This window comes from Tupaia chinensis, unplaced genomic scaffold (genome assembly GCF_000334495.1).
Source record: "Tupaia chinensis unplaced genomic scaffold, TupChi_1.0 Scaffold000140_1, whole genome shotgun sequence".
In the NCBI taxonomy this organism is placed as follows: Eukaryota; Metazoa; Chordata; class Mammalia; order Scandentia; family Tupaiidae; genus Tupaia; species Tupaia belangeri.
Genome location: NW_006159610.1, coordinates 5368146 through 5388908, shown reverse-complemented (window position 1 = coordinate 5388908; position 20763 = coordinate 5368146). Strand labels below are relative to the sequence as shown.

Sequence of the window (20763 nt, the reverse complement as noted above, 5' to 3'; positions counted from 1 at the left end):
TTCATTCCTAATAGTACACAGTAGTTAGGTCCTCCAGCTAAATGATTTCTAAATGTAGTTCTTTTTCCTCTTAGAAGCGTCTTCATCTTCCTTAACAGTGCACATTTGTGTGAAAATACCATGTGGTCATTTGTGATACTACTGGGAAGAGTAAATGTAGTCAAACCCCAAAGTGAAATAAAAACTGTTTCTAGAGAGCAGACACCTTTCTCCTTCCAAGTAATTTGCTACATGAAACTATTACCTTGACATACATTTGTGAAGCCAGAAGGAACATAATCTGAGCAATTTTGGCAAATTATCTGAGTCTCTCTGTTCGCTAAGGCTAATATATCAAAATAGACTAAGTTTACACAAAAAGAAAGTACAGTTTGTTTTACCTGCAAAAGAATATTTATCTCAACCAGTTAGTTAAGGGCGAATAGTACATCCAGTTACTTTAGTTACTTCCTGTAATGTCATAGCATTGACAAGATTACATATTATACGGCTTCACTGGAAAACTGTCATGATATCTTGTTAACTATGTTAACATCAATTCCATTAAAGAAGTTTAAAAAAATGATTTAATTAAAAAAATTCCCTCCCCATAAACAACTAGCTTGATGAATAATATGAGCACTAAAATGATAATTGTTACTGACAAACTGCTAATTATTAGCCTATCAAAGATAGGCGTTGATTTTAGTAAATGAACATTATAATTGTAGCCAGTCACATCCTTAGAACGATATGTGCATGTAAGGAACCTCCCTGGTATTCAAGGACGAAGATATCAATCCAGCAATGAAAGGGTTATGTATAATTTGGCCTTATTGAGTATAACATTATCTCTGTAAAGCATTTTTGTTCTAGAATCAGGATGGTCATAAAAATATGAAATATAAGGAGAGCTAAAAGTAGTTAGCATGTTAAATTAAAATGCAAATCAGTAACCATCAATATAGAGGTCTGTCTTACTTCCAAGGTCCTGGATCAAGCCATCTAATTCCATGAAGTCATTCTTTTCTAAAGTGAAAAAGTCCTGGAGATCATCTCTCAGTCTCTTCAGATAGTCTACATGTTTGTGATAGCTGTTAACTTAGAGCATCCTGTGCCCTGAATGTTTTTAAATTTTTCCCTCCAGAAGGCTCTATTTGTGATCTGTAGCTTGAAGCAAGAACCTTCAAATAAATGATGCAAAAAGCAGAAACTATCCAAGGATGATAAGGCTGACTGCCTCTCATTAACATATTGTAATTACCAACAACATTAGAATGGAGGAATTTGAAATGCTCTATTGAGGAATAATAAAATGTCAGTCTATGAGTGTGAGTCAATGATTCCCCTGGAGCAAGAGCGTAGTGTGGACAGTAAGGGCACCAACACATTTTCAGAGCCTTTAATTAATGCCATAAAGTCTATTGTAATCAAACCTAAATGGGCTAAAAATTTAGATTTTTTTTTCAAAACTGATTCTAATAAAGTAACTGTAAATCAACTAATGTGTAGGACTGTCAAAAGTTATAGACATTCCTTATAATGGTACAACTTATAAAAATATCATTTATTATCATTTAATTTAGATGAACACATAAGTTTATGTTTTGAAACTCTTAAAGGTTTACAGTCATTTTAATTTAATATTAGTAAAATCAGTATAGGAAACTTAGGAAATTCAGATAAATTAGGTTTTCTATGAGTATATGAACTCTAATCTTACAAAAACTAGAGTATGGTACTAACTTTTCTATACTGTGAGAAAACTAGGATATGGATATTATAAAACTAGTGTAATTTTTAAGGATTCACCTTACCAGTCCAGGGCACAGCATTCGTGTAAAACTGAACTGACTAGTTTGTTAAGGGGCAAAGTCAAGGATTTGTGCATAGGGTTGTTGGAAAAGTCATTTTTGCATAGAAAAACAGAAAAAAATATGTCATGACTTTTCCAACAACCCAATATTAGGAAGAGTGGTTAGCTAATGGTGGCATTACTAATTAAAGATTAAAGATTGTATTCTGGGTAAGACAGAATAGTGCAACGATAAGATTAGAAGACAGAAGATTCAAACAATTGCCACTTTGTATTGATCAGAGTTTCCAGTGAGGTTGCTATGGTTTTGTTACTGGATCTCTGGAAGGTCTTAGTTCGGCTTCAGCTGTTGGGATAATCACACATCACAGTTGTTAATCTATGTCAGTTTGGTGATCTTTGAAGTTAAAGAACACACCCAGTTCAAGCACTATCCTGCTCAAAGTGGAAAAAGTTCCTTTTACATTAGTGAGTTCCAAATCACTATCATATTCATATCCCATGCAACCGATCTGAGTATATAACAGTTTTATTTTATTTTCAACCTTATTTTGCTAGAAATTATGAATTTCGCATCAAGTAAACTTATGATAAACCTTTTAGAGATGAAATATCAAGTGCATAAAATAGTATTTTTTTCTTTTTCAAAAATCATAGATTATTTGAGCAAAACTGTTTGAAGTTTTGCATTAAGTTCTGCATTCAAGTAAGTATTAATGGAGATAAAGTGACTTAGTCTTCTTTTATTATTCCTTTTTATAATTGCCCTTTGTAATACATTATGAGCCTTGGATAGTCTAGCAGCTATGGAAAGGCTTATTGCTTGTTATTGTTCAACATTTTGGTGGCAAGAGAAGTATCAACTCCTGTGTTAGATAAAATCAAGTAAGAAATCAGCCTATGAGCAGGAGATCTTCTCATCCCAAACCTCAGTTAAATATAGAAATGATAAAATAATTTCAGCTCATTTGAAGGCAAGTCCTCCCTTTTTTTTTTTTTTTTTTTTTTTTTTACAGACTTCAGCCAAGTCCATAAAACAGTGACATTTGGTTCATGCCCTAGGCTACAGAAGAAAAAAAAAGTGACAAAGCTTTAGTTACCCAAAATAAATTTTGTTTAAACTGTATTCCAAAGTCTCAATTTTATTGAAAAAAAAAAAAAAAACTCAAGATAACCTTATCCTTCAAAGTTGTTAGTATTTTTCATTCTGAATGCAGTTTGGTCTAAAGCGTCTGGCCTTCCATCCTCATTTTCCTCTTTGATAACGCTGAACAATATAGCCCTTAAAAACCATCGAGTCGTTAGAAATTATGTCAGGGCATCTGTCAGTGCCATAATAGCTGATTTGAGCCAGTATTTTAATGTGGGTAATTAGGAATCTGGTTCTTTTTGCTGTGCTGAGAGTCTGGCCAAAAATCTTTCCATAGCAGGTGGTCTGTGGGAACTTGGTCCACGAAGGCTCCAGGTCCGATGCTCAGTGTTTATGTCAGTGTTAGCTGATAACCCTGAGCCGTGGTCACCATGACTCTGTCAGACTAGAACCCAAAACAAAGCACAGAACTGATTAGCCCTAGACATATTTCCAAAGAAGTTCTGCTTAAGCAGGGCAACCAGTGCCCCAGCTGTGATTGGCCTTGTTGTTTGGTTCTGGTATCAGCCTGGCTGCCAGTACCACAGTGGACTGTGTCTGTTTTCCTGAAAGCCAGAAGGCCAGCATCCCCTAGAGGGTGGGGCTGAGTGCACGCATCCTATACTATTGGGTAGAATATTGCTTGCTAAGTCACATATAAAACACCTTAAGACTATCTCAGTGAGGTGGTAGAACAGATATCTGTTGCTAGATCGGAGCAATATAAGTACACACATGCACATTCACATGTGCGCACACACATGCACACACACACACACACACACACACATAGTGTTAAAAAGACTTTCAAATATTTTGTCTCATTTGGTGCTTATGTTCAGTTAGTGGTGTAGCAGAAGTTTGTAATATCATTCCCATTTTCAGGTAAACAGAGAAGTTAGAGTTAAGTGATGTACCTAATGTTACTCAGCCAGTAAGAAGAGCTAAGAATGATTCTCAGCTTCGACATCTCTTTCTAGCTTTTCTTTGAAGTAGAGCACATACCCTTGCATGAAACAAATACCAAATTCTAGGTACCCACATTGAAAGCAGGTAGTCAGGATACACTACATCATTTATGCAGTTTAGACTGAGGGAGCCTCTCTTAACTGCTCTGGGAATTAGGGAAGTTCTCTCAAAATTTGGGTTCCCGGAGGCCAACCAAGGGTCAATCTTGGAAGGAGCCTTTCTAAAGATAGGGACTTTGGGCTTGCTCTGTGCACTGTCTTCTGTGCACTCTCTTCTGCATGGGGATGGAAATATCATTTAGGTGGTTGAGAAAGGGTACTGATGGAGAAAATGTTCAAACTCTAGGAATCTAATGTTAGGAAGAAGTCATGTTCCTAAAAGTGACATTGAGGGTCAGAGGAGGAATCACAGAGCAGACGACAGAAAACACTTTTGGGCTCATGAGTGCATGTAGGGGACTGGTTAATTAGAAGGAGAAGTGGGATGGCATATTCAGAAACTAAGAGAGGGAAGGCCCTGCAAAATGCCATTGGACCTTGTTTGATAATATGTGAATTGATTTTTAACTTAAAATTATCCATACACATTAAACAAGACTTAGCCAGCCAGTTCCTTAAATAACTTTCCTGCTCAGCACCTCTGTTTTCTTCTGACTACCCTATAAAAGCCTTGGTTAAAAAAAAAGCTTAGTTTTTTTTTTTTTCCCCTTTGGTCATAATGTTTGCATTTGTTTGTTTGGGTTTAGATTTCTCAGGCACAGACAAGTAGATGAGCCTTGGGATGGTTAAAAACTTCCTTGAGCATTGTTGCTTGCTTCTTCCTAATAACTATTTAGGGACAGCAGCAGGCAAAAAACACCTCTTCCTTCTTGATGGAAAAGTAATTCTGTTTGTTCATTTAAGAGGATTGTGTTTGCCATTTGGTTGATCTCACCGTTTGCTGATGAAGAATAAAAATTAAAAGCTGCTTATTTTGAGTGCAGACATCCCAAAGGGATGATAAAAATGCCCAAATTTTTAGTACAGCCTTGGAGTTCTCCCAGATCTGTACTGATACTGATTTTAATGTTTTCCCTTTCTGGGTTCTCAGATGTTATAGTTGTATAGAGCAGGGATTCCAACCCTTAGACTGTGGGGTGGTGGCAGTCCATGGCCTGCTGGCACTCCTATCCCTGTCCACACAGCAGGGGATGAACAGTGAGTGAGCAGTAGAAGCTTCATCTGTGTTTGCAGCTGCTCCCCATTGCTCCCATTGCTGTCTGAGCTCTGTCTCCTGCTGGATCAGTGATGGGATGGATTCTCATGGGAGCGCAAACCCCACTGTTGGGTGATTGTTTCATTCATATTGCAAGGTGGTGGTGGTGGAAATGGGGTGCACAGTGCATGTGATGTGCTTGGGTCATCCTGGGACCTGGCTCTCCCACTTCCATGGAGAGGCTGGTCCCTGGTGCTGGGAAGGTTGGAGACCACTGGTATAGAGTCTTTGAGATGAGTGACCATTTTAATATAGGACCACATGAACCAATAGTGGTTTTTTCTTTGATTCTAATAAAAACATCAGGACTACATTTCTCTTTTGTTTTTAAAAAGCTCTTTTTTAAATTTGAGTGACTGAGTTGTTAGTGGAAAGAAATATAAGTGCCTTCTTTCTTGCATACTTCAGGCAGTTCAGGAATAGAAAACTGTTACATGGCAGAAAGTGGAGCATAGTGTTGAATGTGTCATTTGCAATTCTATTTACCTTTTGTGACAGGTGACAATTCTGGTCTTATTTACTTCATTGAACTTCAGGAGGACAAATATGTGCTGTGATTGAGGTGGTTTTAAATTCTCTCTCTTGTCCTAATATCCCAGGGCTTCCAGCAAAAGTTCTCCTTCCACAGTAAAGAGATTGTGGCTATCAGCTGTTCCTGGTGCAAGCAGGCGGTAAGTCTGAGGTGAAATAAAGCAATGTGGGCTCACATTTTAATAAAATATGCTGACTGCCTGAGGTTTTGTACATAAGTGAAAAGTTATCTTGACTTAACATATTGTTTGTATCCTATAGAGTTCTTGGAGAAAGAAAGACTGCACTATAAACAATAGTATATATGAACTAAAGAAAACTAGAGAGAGAAACTAATCTCATTTAATTTATTTTGAATTCTGAGATTAAGACTGGAAAATCCTCCCCTGAGTCTGACCTGGGAAGACAATTGAGGGCTTCTCATTCCTCAGCCACATTTTAGAATTAATTGAGGGCTTCTCATTCCTCAGCCACATTTTCTCCCACTCTGCTGGATTTTGGGGAGCTCCACCTGTGGTCCCACAGTAGAAACTGTCTAGGCATCTGGATTTTCCTTTTATCCTTTTTAATAGTTTTGATGTGATGACTTTTATTTTTCATAGCACAAAATGTTAGGGCAATAGGAATGGTGGTTCTGTCATTCTTTAAGTTTGGATGTTGTTACGTTGTCTGTGTGCCATTGAAATGTAGTTTCCCCTCACATTTGGGCATCTATGTTCAGTAGGATCTGATGGGAATTTCCTCATTTACTTTTATTCTCTTTTATCTACCTTTTTATTTATTTATTTTTTGTAACTTTTAGCACCAAACCTCTGTCTCAATCAGATGCTGTATTTTCCTATTTGTCTCTATATCTATTTTTATTTTCTTTTTTTTTCTTTTCTTTACCAGACAATATATAGTCTAACTTGGGGTTTGGCCCATAGTCCAAATCTGGTTGCTGCCCATTTGTGTCAATATAGCCATGCCAGGCTATCCATGTATCGTCTGAGGCTGGTTTTGCATTGTCGTACTGTCCGTGGTGGCTTTCTTGCTGCAGTGGTAGAGTTGAGTAATTACAACAGAGACAGACACATCTACAAGCCTAAAATGTTTACTATGTGGGCCTTGTTAGAAAAAAAACAATGGAGCTACTTCCTCACTCTAGTCCTCAGCCTACCTCTTTGTTGAGTGGCTATAGGGGAATATATAGTCCCCTCATTGACAGTCAACCTGCAGAGAAAGCTCAGTGCTAGCAGTGTCACCATCCTGCCATATTTTAATTCTTGGTGTTTCCATCTTCATTCAGTTAGTCATCACATAATAGTCATGCTGATCATGAACACGTGTGCAAATATAAGGCCATCCTGGTTCCTGAGTTAAACTCTATACCAACAGGCAGTATCTTCAGGAAGAAGCAGATCCCATGTCCAGGTGTCCCTAAGGATACCCTTGGTGCTGGATTTCCTGATCTTTTCTGCCACCGGGGGGTCGGCATCAGGGTAACATGCTCAGGTGCTCCTGCTTCTGTGCCAAGTATCTTCCAGACTGTGGGGAGGTGGTTTATTCAGGCTCAGCTAATGCGCAAACTAAATGCCTCTCGGTGAACATGTTGGCTCTCTTTTCATTTCAGTCGAATCACTACAAAGGCTGAACTTTCACTTGGCTATTGTAGCAGAGTTCCAGTTAGCTCCACATGTCTTTGAATTTTGCAGAAGTGGATTTTGCAAGGAAAATACATAAAAAACATTTTAACACAAATTACATTGGTGAAACATTTTAACACCGCAGGTCATCCCTTCTAAGACATTTGATGTCAAGCAAATAAATGAGTGACCCTCAGTGAAGTAGGAAGAAAAGCACTAGGTTTGGAATTAGGTTTCCTGGGTGCAGGTCCTGATTTTGTCATTTAAAAGCTGTACAGTTTTGGTCACTCCTCAGTCTCTAGATTGCAGATCACTCAAGTGCAATTGAGAGAGTTGACATAGGCGGTCTCTGAGATTGAGATTGCTCTCATTTTAGAAATGCAATGACCGTGCACTTGAAGGTTTATTGAATTGCTAAGAAAGAAAAAAAAAGGTCAAGTTTTAAAGAAGATACTCAAATAGCACGCCTTTGGTGTATTTAACTACTTGCAGATCACACAAAACTGGTGACAGAGAGAATTATTGTTTTATCAGTTAGTATTTTGTACTTAATTAATTGATTATTAATTAGCCACTGGGTCATGGCAGATCTTGAATATGGGCAGCAATGAGAACAAAATCTCTCTGATGTTACATAATATAATTAGGGTGGCCATATTTGCCAGTTTTCCTGAGACGGTCCTAATTTATGTCTCTTGTTCCAACATAGTTATTATCAATGGTCCCTTTCACTCATAAAATTGTTCCAGTTAAAATGATAAATTATATGGTTATATTAAGTATAATCCAAGCAGAAACTGATGTTAAATTTTTTTTTAAAATCACTATGATGAAAATTTAGGGCACATAATTATTACTTGAGGTTGATTGTATGTTTATTAGGAAATACATGTTACTGCACATAACTGTCACTTTCCAGTCATGTAGAAGGTGACTGAAAATGTAATTGGCCTAAGGTTATCCATCCAAGTGTCACAGTGTGAGTGTAGAGTTAAGTCCTTAGTGCTAAAATATTGTTATGCTCATTTGTTTATGTTTACTTCCTTCCTCTCAAAATAAACAAAAAAGCACTCTAGACTTGTCTAGTGAAATTGGGCCATTTTTTAGTGGCCCCAGATAAACCCAACAAAAGCAATCTTTTTGTACTTTGTTACCTCTGAGATGAGCAACTCTCTAGTAGAGACATGGTGCTTCTCCTTGGCTTTCCTAAACTGCGAAGATGACCAGAGAGGAATTAAGTTTGTGAAAAAGGAGGAGCAGATGGTAGGCATTGCCTTTCTACTTGTCTTGATTTCCTTTTTGACATTATACCAAATCAACCAAGTCTGTGATCAGAGCACGTCAGGGAAATACGTGCATAGTTGGGATTGACAGAATCCTCCAAGACTCTAGCATCTTTATAGAAATATCCCATTATATGGTTAGAAAGGTTTAGCAGGCTTTGTCCTATGAGATTAGTCTCTTGTTAATAATTTCTAAAAGTTCTTAAGCTGGGGTCAGAAGCGGGCATAGCGGTTATGTTGCTGGACTCCCATATGGCCAACCACAGTTTGAGTCCAGGAGTTGGTGACATGAAATTCGTGCTGGGTGTGTGTGCGTGCATGCCCAAGATCCTGGTAGGAGAATGGAGGAGAAGGGATTGTGGCATGGACCTCTCCTCTGGGGGGTGATTTCTCACTTGCCCTCTTACTGTCTTGTCTCTCTCTCTCCAGCGAGCACATGCGCCCTAGAGCAAAAAGTTATATATATTTATATTAAAAAACAAAACAAAACAAAACAAAAAAACCAACAACAACCATAAAGTTTGTAAACTGGAATACATTTAAAACCTGGTCTCTAATCTCCTGGGCCAATTGGGTAGTGATGTGTCCTGAGTGTGTACCTGAGTTGCGCGCTCATGCGTATGTGTGTGTGTGTGTGTGTGTGTGTGTGTGTATATTTATTCCTTCTTGCGGCAGCATTACTCTCTGCCCAGAATTGTTTACTGTCCTATTTTTTTCTTCAGTTTCACAATAAGGTGACCTGCTTCATGCTGCATCACATTGAGGAACCCTGCTCCCTGGGGGCTCATGCTGCTGTTATTGTCCCACCCACCTGGATCATTAAGGTGAAGAAACCTCAGGTAACTGCCAGAACCCTGGTGCTGCTGGGCCAGTGCAGGGAAAATTAACCACCGCTTCTTGCTTTCCTCCTTCTGGCCAGTGTTGGGTTTCTACGAGCCCTGCTCACTCATCTCAAGGTCCCGTGCTTAGCTTCTGCAGCTCCTCCAACTGGGCCAACACTCCTGTGCTGGGCTCACTTATGAAACCAGCCTCCCCATCCAAAAGCAAAGCTCCAGAACAGGCACTTGTCCTCCCCACTCAAGTGCTAATGGTGTTCTCTTGGGTAAGAGCTGTCCCGAGTCCATCGAGTACTAGTGGTGAGCGCAGCTGATTCATGCCCAACTCTTCCAGCGGAGCACTCATGGGCACCAAAGTGAGGGTGAACCGTGCAGACTTCACCGACTTCTTAGGGTTATCGCCACTTCCAGCCTGAAGGACCCTTTGAGTCATGACCTTCCTAGATACATGAGGCTGGTTCAGAGAGCAGGGCTCTCTTCCTAGGATAAGACAAAGAGTTCGTTCTCCTAATATCTAACCTCATCCTGTTTACTCCTTAATGTGCTTTCTGTCCAGTGAGTCTCTGCTTCCGTGCTCTGGGAAACCTTGGCGGTTTCTGGACAAGGACATAATCTTTGATAGAAAATATTTCTGCCTCTAAATTATATGCCCTAGGCAAGGTAGCTCCAAGTTATGGGATGGCAACTTTACTACATGGAGAGAGATGGTACCTCTGCTAGGGTGCAAGCACTTAGGAGATTTTTTTCAGAAGCAAGTATGGTAACTACACTTTAAAAAGTGGGGAAACTAGCCCTTCATTTTACATTTTAGAAACAAATGCTAGGATACTGTAAATGGGTTGCACAGAGCGACAAAGTAAGTTAAATATAGTACTGCTATCTGAAGTTCAAGTGTATCAAATTCTAATTCTTAGTTTAAAATTTCTTTAACATGGGTATTTGTTTATCTTTAGTTTTCCCCTAAAATTCGTATTCTGTGCAAGTCTTTATTTCAAATATTCATTTAAATTCACACCTTTCCATTGAAACCTTGATGGCATGGGGAAGGCTTCCAGGCATTGTGATAAGACACATGATTCCTGCTCTGACTAACCTTGTATTTACCTTGGGAGGAAATGGGGGGGGGGCTTCATAAGGAAGGTTTTATCTTACTTTTTAAAGATAGGTGGGATTTAGATAAGTGGAGAAGAGAGTGGTAGGCAGGAGAATGGCTTGAGCAGGGGTACTATGTGCAAAATTGTATTCATGGGCTCGTGAGACTACTTTGACCGAAGTGCAAGATTCATGTAGAGATTATGTGGGTGATGAATGTGAAGTTGTCGGGCCTGATTGTGGATGGATTTCATTATTATTATTATTAATGAGCGCGAGAGAGGAGAAAAGTATTTCAAGCATGTGTGTGCATGGGAGTAAGAGGGAGAGAAAGAAAGGTATTTTGGACAGAGTCTCCCACATTGCCCTCTTCCTGTCCCTGCTTCCCAGTTAACTAGCACTACACACATGACATATGCCAGGTCTGTTAGGATGGGTCAGGAACTGAACCTGTGAGGTGCTAGCCATACTGTAGTGGTGCCCTACTACTTGTGCCACTAAGGCTGGGCCTTGTGGAGGGATTTTTGATAATGCAAACTTTATCCTCAAGTAGCAAAGCAGGTTCCTTTTTAAGCATAAGTGTTGTAGAGTAGAAAGTATTTCAGAAGGAAACACTCACAATAGTTTGTAGGATGACCTAATTGTATGGGAAGTCTAGAGATATACCAGTTAGGAAAATCAGATGATATCATTTTGCAGGAAAATTGTTAAGTTTACTTTTCTAAACTTAAAAAAAGAAAAGAAAAAGAACTCAAACTTTTTGTCATAAAAATTCTCAAACATGGGGACCAGCAGGTGGCATGGTGGTTGAGGCACTGGACACTCCCACATGGCCAACCATGTTATTATATATAGTAGGAGGACCAAAGAAGAATCAGACGTGATCTGTTTTCACAAAGAGTATACTTCCCAGGGGGAACACAGATGTAACCATCTCAATCTTTGCACAGAGTGTTGGATGAGGAATTCAGCCATATATAAATCCTTAATCCAAGAATGGTCTTCTGCTATTAGGTTGTCGGGGGAGTCATGATGTATTATTCTATGCAAAAATATGTCCATACTTTCCAATATCTTTCCAATATGTCCAATATCTTGGAAGGTCTATTTTTATAAAATATATTTTTTATTTCAATTTCTTTTATACATTCAATCACATATGTCACTTAGCTCGTAGAGGGAATATTCCAGCATGTGTACATTTCTCGCCAGTCCAGTTGAGAATGTTCTACATGTTATCTTCAACAGATAATAACCCATTTCTTTGTCCCATAAATGCCTTGCCTCTCTATTTTTCTCCTTAATGTCTTTCCTCAGACATTCCTCCAGAAGGTCTATTTTTCAGTCAAGGTGCATTCTTGGGAGAAATACATATATAGGATAGTGAAATAAGGGGCGAAACAGGTTGGATCAGCCATGATTAGTGAGGGGCCTGTACATTTAAGACAGAGGGTGTTAAATGCTACCAAAGGTGTAGAAACCAGTGGAGATATGAAGCAAGACTGAGCAATTTCAGGTGTGATAATCAGGATTGACTGTTGTGAAAAATATGCTGTTTGTGGGGCCAGCAGATGCTAGAGTCCCACATGGCCGACCGTGGTTCAAGTCCCAGATTTGGTGGCTTGAAAATCATACCAGGCACATGTGGGTATGTGCCCAAGACCCCAGGAGGAGAATGGAAGAAAAAGGATTGTGTCATGACCATCCCTCTGGGGAGTGATTTCTCACTTTCCCTCTCATTGTCTTTGTCTTTCTCCTGTGAGTGCACATGCCCTAAGGTCAAAAAAAAAAAAAAAACAAAAAACCTCTAAAAAAAAATATGCTGTTCATACTTGGCCTTGAGTAAGTCATTGGTTGAGGAAGAATAATGCAAGTTGATAAAATTTACTGAGAACAATGGTTAAGAAGTATCATCAGATAAATTTAGATTTATCTGGGATGTTTATGTCTAAACAAATCACTCCAGAGAGGAGAAGCAAAGAAAGTCTATGTGAGTGTAGAATGAACAGCGAAAGTGGTTTGTAAAGAGATGGTGGTGACAGATCTATTTTCTGTTCAGTGATGGCAGGTTCTGAGTGGATACTTACTCCCTGAGCAGCTATGGCACTGGAAATGTGATGCTGAAGGAAATACCTGCCTTGGTTATATGCTCGGTTTCATCACCGAATTATTTAGAGAAAGGAAGAAATTATTTAGTAGAAATTAAAGGATGAAGGAAAGTAGTTTAAGAAATTCAAATAAAAAAAATCAAATACTAAGAGTCAAGCCTGAATCTGCTGATATATTTGAAATCCAAGGTATCTGTAAAGTGACAGTGTTTCTCCTTTGGACTGAAGATATTGGACATATCAACAAGTTACAGAGTTCAAATACCCATCATGTAAATGGTTGATGTTGAAGGATTAAGACATGTTTCATGTTTTGGAAGAAGTCAAGTTGTGTGAGACCAGAGTAAGGAGGCTTTCACAGAAGTTATATATCATGAGACAAGACACTTTATGAAAAAATATTTTGTCCCTGATTCTCTGACTTTTTAAAAAACTATAATTGTCTAATTAGTTTTCCTACTAATTGCCTAATTAGTAGGAAAGTTTTCCTGCTACTCTCAAGGACATCTTCAGTCTTCGAGAATGAATATAAAATGGATACACCACCCTCTTTTCCAAGTAGGAAATGGACCCTTTTCCAAGTAGGGTCCATTGTGACTTCATAGTACTGAATTGGAGCAATCTGTTTTCTTTGAAAACATGATAGTACTCAATCTTTTAGTTTATTGTTTAGTTTTAGCAATGTGAGTAAAGCATAAATATTCTTCCTGCAAAATTTAACTTTTCAGATAAGAAAGTCTCTGTTCACCAACTTTTCAAATTATACACACCTCTTCTGTCTTTTCAGTTACCCATACAGAGTTTTTGATACGTATTTATATATAGATACATTAATCAAGAAGATATAGAGCTATTTTTTGACTGACTGAAATAAATGTCATCATTTTATACATAGCACTTTAAAACTTTCATTTATTAGTTAAAAAAAAAAGTCTATTTTAGAGATCAACAGATAGTATAATGGTTGTATCACTGGACTCCCATGTAGTCGACTGCAGTTCAAGTCCTGGACCTGGTGTCTTAAGCTCACACTGGGCACATGTGTGTGTATGCCCAAGATCCTGAGAGGAGAGTGGAGAAGGGATTGTGGCGTGGCCATCCCCTCTGGGAATGATTTCTTGCTTTCTGTCTCTCTGTCTCTCTCTATGTCTCCAGTGAGTGCATGCATCCTATAGCAAAAATATCTCTAAAAAAAAGTCCATTTTAATACATATGAACCTGACTCACTTTTAAAAAATTTGCCAGATGGTGCATGAGGGGGAGAGAGAGAGAGTGAGAGATAGAGAGAGAGAGAGCAAGTGAGCATGAAAGAGAAAGAGTGAGAAAATGAGAAAGAACTCACTATGGGGTATAGCCATACCCCAATCCCTTCTCCTCCATTTCTCCCTCCTTTTGGGATTTTGGGCACACATGCATATTGTCCCAGAATGTTTTCAAGCCACTGAGTCTGAAACTTGAACTGCATAGTCATCAATGTTTCTAGTTGCCTTAATTACCATGCCGGGCTGGCTCCAACTTGACTCATGTTTAACACTGCTGTGTGTGTGTGTGTGTGTGTGTGTGTGTGTGTGTGTGTCTCCTGTGAGTGCACATGCCCTAAGGTCAAAAAAAAAAAAAAACAAAAAACCTCTAAAAAAAAATATGCTGTTCATACTTGGCCTTGAGTAAGTCATTGGTTGAGGAAGAATAATGCAAGTTGATAAAATTTACTGAGAACAATGGTTAAGAAGTATCATCAGATAAATTTAGATTTATCTGGGATGTTTATGTCTAAACAAATCACTCCAGAGAGGAGAAGCAAAGAAAGTCTATGTGAGTGTAGAATGAACAGCGAAAGTGGTTTGTAAAGAGATGGTGGTGACAGATCTATTTTCTGTTCAGTGATGGCAGGTTCTGAGTGGATACTTACTCCCTGAGCAGCTATGGCACTGGAAATGTGATGCTGAAGGAAATACCTGCCTTGGTTATATGCTCGGTTTCATCACCGAATTATTTAGAGAAAGGAAGAAATTATTTAGTAGAAATTAAAGGATGAAGGAAAGTAGTTTAAGAAATTCAAATAAAAAAAATCAAATACTAAGAGTCAAGCCTGAATCTGCTGATATATTTGAAATCCAAGGTATCTGTAAAGTGACAGTGTTTCTCCTTTGGACTGAAGATATTGGACATATCAACAAGTTACAGAGTTCAAATACCCATCATGTAAATGGTTGATGTTGAAGGATTAAGACATGTTTCATGTTTTGGAAGAAGTCAAGTTGTGTGAGACCAGAGTAAGGAGGCTTTCACAGAAGTTATATATCATGAGACAAGACACTTTATGAAAAAATATTTTGTCCCTGATTCTCTGACTTTTTAAAAAACTATAATTGTCTAATTAGTTTTCCTACTAATTGCCTAATTAGTAGGAAAGTTTTCCTGCTACTCTCAAGGACATCTTCAGTCTTCGAGAATGAATATAAAATGGATACACCACCCTCTTTTCCAAGTAGGAAATGGACCCTTTTCCAAGTAGGGTCCATTGTGACTTCATAGTACTGAATTGGAGCAATCTGTTTTCTTTGAAAACATGATAGTACTCAATCTTTTAGTTTATTGTTTAGTTTTAGCAATGTGAGTAAAGCATAAATATTCTTCCTGCAAAATTTAACTTTTCAGATAAGAAAGTCTCTGTTCACCAACTTTTCAAATTATACACACCTCTTCTGTCTTTTCAGTTACCCATACAGAGTTTTTGATACGTATTTATATATAGATACATTAATCAAGAAGATATAGAGCTATTTTTTGACTGACTGAAATAAATGTCATCATTTTATACATAGCACTTTAAAACTTTCATTTATTAGTTAAAAAAAAAGTCTATTTTAGAGATCAGCAGATAGTATAATGGTTGTATCACTGGACTCCCATGTAGTCGACTGCAGTTCAAGTCCTGGACCTGGTGTCTTAAGCTCACACTGGGCACATGTGTGTGTATGCCCAAGATCCTGAGAGGAGAGTGGAGAAGGGATTGTGGCGTGGCCATCCCCTCTGGGAATGATTTCTTGCTTTCTGTCTCTCTGTCTCTCTCTATGTCTCCAGTGAGTGCATGCATCCTATAGCAAAAATATCTCTAAAAAAAAGTCCATTTTAATACATATGAACCTGACTCACTTTTAAAAAATTTGCCAGATGGTGCATGAGGGGGAGAGAGAGAGAGTGAGAGATAGAGAGAGAGAGAGTCTCCCTCCTTTTGGGATAAAGAGTGAGAAAATGAGAAAGAACTCACTATGGGGTATAGCCATACCCCAATCCCTTCTCCTCCATTTCTCCCTCCTTTTGGGATTTTGGGCACACATGCATATTGTCCCAGAATGTTTTCAAGCCACTGAGTCTGAAACTTGAACTGCATAGTCATCAATGTTTCTAGTTGCCTTAATTACCATGCCGGGCTGGCTCCAACTTGACTCATGTTTAACACTGCTGTGTGTGTGTGTGTGTGTGTGTGTGTGTGTGTGTGTGTGTGTTTATTCCGTACTAGACACATCACAGTTTACCTTTGCTTCTCTCTCTACCAATGGACATTTAGTTTCCAATGTTCTACTTATAAATAATGCTAAATGCTCTTTCCTAGCTTATTACTTAGGATTAGATCATCTTCTTAGAATTATGGGGACCCATAAAATGTAATAACTACTTTTTTGAAATGACTAACAGTTACCTCTCAAAGCTACCCAAGCCATTTCCTTTGGGTGAATCTTCAAGATTAAAAGATACTTGCTGTGATTTAGTCAATTATATCTAGCTGGACGTCTTGAAACCTTGTCCTTAAATTTTGGAATGAGTCTCCTTTACTTCTCTGCTAGGCCATCTTCTGAAAAACCTTTGTTCTAGTGGGGCTACTGGGTCAGGGCAGGACAGAATGCAAATGCTCTTTAGTAGACATGGCCCCTGACTCTCCCTCCTCGTATTTGTCAGAGTTTATTCTAGTGATATAATGGGGGAAGACTTCATTTGGGATGACAAAGTGATAGGTCTTCTCTGTAGATCTGTTATTATAACCAGTTACTTGTGATCCCATAACCTGGGACATCCCCTGAAGAGTAGTAAGAGGTAGTTGAGTTTCATTCAGAGTCGAATGATTCCCCCATAAGTATTTAACAGGCCAGGATAGAGTCACAGCTATGATAAGCATTTTGTTGATAGGATATTTCTGTGTGAGCTAAGGCTGTCCTGACACCTGGTATAAGAAAACAAAAAGTCTTTGTCTGCTTAAGGCTTTAATAAAAAGTGGGCACAGAATGTCTGGGGGGTGTCTGCTGTTGGTATCAGAATCATGCAAATCTGAAAGCGGGTACAGCATTTCAGTGTTTAATCATGTTGGTCTTGCAAAGTGAAACCCTTGTATCACTGGGTTAGCTGCCCTTGATAAAACACAGATGCATTTGTTTTGGAACACAGGACAAGTATTAAAAGTTTCTTAAATATATCACTACCAATTCTACACAGTTTCATGGCAAAATGTTTACCGTCTGGAAGAGCACACTGTTTTGTTTAACTCTCAAAACACTGCTGACCCAGGCAGAGGGAGCGGTGTCACATATTAGCAAGGGTAGGTGGTTTATCATGTCCCGACCAAAACATTCTCAATTTGCCTTCCCGTCCACCTGCTCCTCACTGAATTACGCTGCTGTCAGAACGAAACATGCATTTGTGCATAAATGGAAGGGAGCCTTGGGTATTTCAAGGTGTGCTGTGAAATTCTGTACTACTCATCTTTTGCTGTTTGGCTATCCATAGGGCTGTAGATTACTCAGAACTCACATAGAAGCACCCAGGTACTGTGAGTCAACCACTGTGCTTGCTCTTTGCCTCCTTCTTGTTCTGTGAAGAAGGCCTCAGATGCATTTGGCTCGGTGAGGCTCAGAAGCACTTGTATTTGCTACATCTGTGTATAAAAAGGCCGTTCTGTGTGTCTGTCCCCTATTAGAGTTGAGTTCCTTGCCTGCTCTGTTTTCAGATATTTAGCCTTCTTTTGATGTGTTTTCTAACTCTGTGTTCCCCAAACATGCTTGAGCATCAAAATCACCTGATGTACTGTGAGTTCTAGAATCAGATGAGTTTAGGAGATAATTGGCAGGATCTATTGAACCTGTAAAACACGATCTCTTGGAGTTTAACTGTTGAATCCCGTTAAGAACTAAGGTCATACTATGTGCCTGCAAGCACATGGCATCCCGTGTTGCTCTTGGCAGTAAATGAGTTAAAACTGCAAAGGGTTTAGGAGGCACGCCTTCCCTACCAAGGAGCCTTTCCAACAGCAGGAGAGGCTCAGTAAGTTTCGTGAATTCTAATTCTATCTATTCATTATCTCAACAATGATTTGCGTGCCTACTATGTGCCAGGCATTTGTGCTAGGTGCTGGGGACACACAACTGTGAACGAGGCAACTAACGTGTATGACGTGCTTGCCACACGATGGATACCAAGCTAACTGCTTCACATACTTTTCTCGTTTAAACTTCACAACTGCCCTGGGAGGTAGGTATCATCACCTAAATGTCAACATTAAGAAACTGTCATTTCAAACGTTTGACGGACTTGGCTTACGTCACAGATTTAGTAACAGGGAGACTCAGAATTTGTACCAAGTCGAACAGATTCATCTTCCTTCTCCTACTGCTCTTCAGTTTTACTACTGTCTATAGTCACCTCGCTTGGTTCTTTCTACTTCAAACAGAGGTCCCCAGCCTGACCTATGTGACAGAACGGCTTGGGATGCTTTTAAAAAATGTCCTTGCCTGGGCGTCACCCCACACAGATTAAATAAGAATACTTGATGGGGTCCAGGTATGGGGATTTTTAAAACAGCTCTGTGGGTGATGCTAATGTGCAGTGAAGGTTGAGAACCACTTTAGAGCATCATTAATTGACACCAAAGAGATTCCGCTTCTGCCAGCCTAATAGTTTCCAGAATTCTTCTTGGATCATTTAGCTGATTAAATTTTTATAGATTCTAAATCATTTTTCTTCCCTTTCAAACAATTGAACTTTATCAAAATAGAACAAAGAGTTTCATAATGCAAAAATTTTTGCCAAAGAGGGACACAGTAAAAGCTCCATTTAACCAGGAATGCAGGATCTATTTGAAAGGATCTATTTCAAAGGAAGTATATTCATAGTAAATGATGAGGAATCACCTGGGGTTTAGAATAGCCATAAGCTCCTGAGTCTCTATCCTCTTGTGAGAGTCCAAGATCCTTAAGACACTTTTTATTTTCATTTAGTGTGGGAAGAAAACTGAGAAAAATGTGGTAGTTTTTTTTTTTTTCTTTAGGTTTCCATCATTCTTGGTGAACATAGGACACAGCTCAACTTTATTTTTTTCAAATTCAAGTCAAAGTAAAATGAAAGTGAATAGTTCAGAATTTTCTAGCATGAATACATGTATGTACTCTTGACTAAAGTTCAATTTGAATGCTCTCAGAAAAAAAAAATACTTCTAAAAATAGAAGAAATAAATTTCCCTAAGCTTTTGACTACTTTTCACTGCTCAAATACTGCATATGTAATGTTTATATAAACTTCTAAGTTAAGAGTTTTGCATCTTAGGCTTTTAGAGCTTTGTCAGACTTCTACTTTTGTGAGTTTGTAAAGGTGCATTCTAATGAATGGGATCTGCACTGACTAAATCTAGTTTTCCTTTGTCTTCTATCACTGAGTTGTGACTGTCCGCTGAGATTTCTTCTCCAAGTATCTATACAGTTGAAGTAATCACAGAGTTATGGTCCGTAGAATTCATAGAAAGAAAGAAAATGACAGTGAAAGTAAACTTGGAGGGCACTGTTCTTGAACAAGTTCCACGCACTTCTAGGAGGAAAAATAAAATTGACGCTACCAGGGAAGATTTCTTAAACCAGTGGGTATTTACATTGAGAAACAAAGAGTAAAGACAACTCCCAGCCCTGTCATTATAAATAGCTTAAGGTGAATCTTCTTCAGTTTAAAAGTCAGACATCAATGCTGAAAAGATAGTTGGATTGTAACATTTCATAGAGGTCAAGAGTCATTTTATGACAAGGATTATAAATGATTATTACAATAAAAGGTAAACAGAGAAAAGAAAGAAAAAGAAAAACATGAAAAATGGCCTCCTTTTTTACATTTCCACATAGGTGATCTCCATACCAGGAGATGAACTTGGTTGGGCGGGAGACGAACCTGGTTGGGCGGGAGACTGGAGCCCCTCAGAGAATTTGGGATTCTTCCATTTTTACTGGGAGGGTTGGCAGGTATAACATGTGTTGTTATGTGAGTCCATGAGAGCCTCTGGGGTTCTAACTCCCTGCCTCTCCGTGTGGTGGGGAGGCAGCTGCTCACTCTGAAGCACTCGACTGATCTGTCTGTGGCTTACCCATGACCAGTGGCTTGGAAGTGTCAAAGCATGAGAAGCATGCAGTCCAACAGCATGTGCTGCGTCCTCCTCTACCTGGTCCTGCATGGGAAGCTCTTGGGCCATCTGCCTCAGAGAGCAGCTGTCTCTTTCTTTCCCTTTACTCCCTCAAGGCTTCTAATCGGAAGAAGAAGAGAACAAGCTTTAAGAGAAAAGCTAGTAAAAGAGGAACTGAAGTAAGTGTTTCAGGGTTATGTTCCAAGGAAGTATAACTCCCTGCCCATCGCCTACTCTGTTCTACTGAATCTGGCCCAAGGTTATTTTCCTGACATACTTTCAACCACTCCTTTCCCCTTCAATACATTCCAAACACACTGGAATTCTTTCTTCGTCTTAAAATTAAAAACCAAAAACACCAAAACAAAACGACAACAAAAACCTAGAATCCTGCCACTGTAGGGTTAGAGCATGTGCACTTGCCTGAAAATGTTATCCCAAAGATGATGATGAAGATCTAAAGAAGTAAAATATCTGGAGTGCTCAGCATATACAGAGAAAATCAAAAGCAAAGCTTAATTCTTTGGAGCAAATTATAGCCGCAGAGAGTTTCTTCCAGGCTTTATGTGAAAGAGCCTATGAAAGTCAGCCCTATGAAACAAGATGCAGATGTCTTGGGAGTAAGGGGTGGTAGGGATTTCCCTTTCCTTTGCTCTGGGACTACTTTTCCAGCCATGAATGTCAGTCTTAACAGCATTGCTTGCTTCTT

The 20763-nt window shown here is 38.9% G+C and overlaps 1 protein-coding gene across 1 annotated transcript in view; it reads left to right on the top strand.

Annotated features, from left to right (window-relative positions):
- The window catches only part of DGKI (diacylglycerol kinase iota), a 316603-nt gene that overhangs the window by 54593 nt on the left and 241247 nt on the right, over nt 1-20763 (top strand). Inside the window, exons 6-8 of the mRNA XM_027770499.1 lie at nt 5747-5818; nt 9309-9425; nt 20135-20239. Coding sequence (XP_027626300.1) covers nt 9333-9425; nt 20135-20239 — 198 coding nt within the window. The 5' untranslated portion in view covers nt 5747-5818; nt 9309-9332. The remainder of the gene's footprint in view (nt 1-5746; nt 5819-9308; nt 9426-20134; nt 20240-20763) is intronic.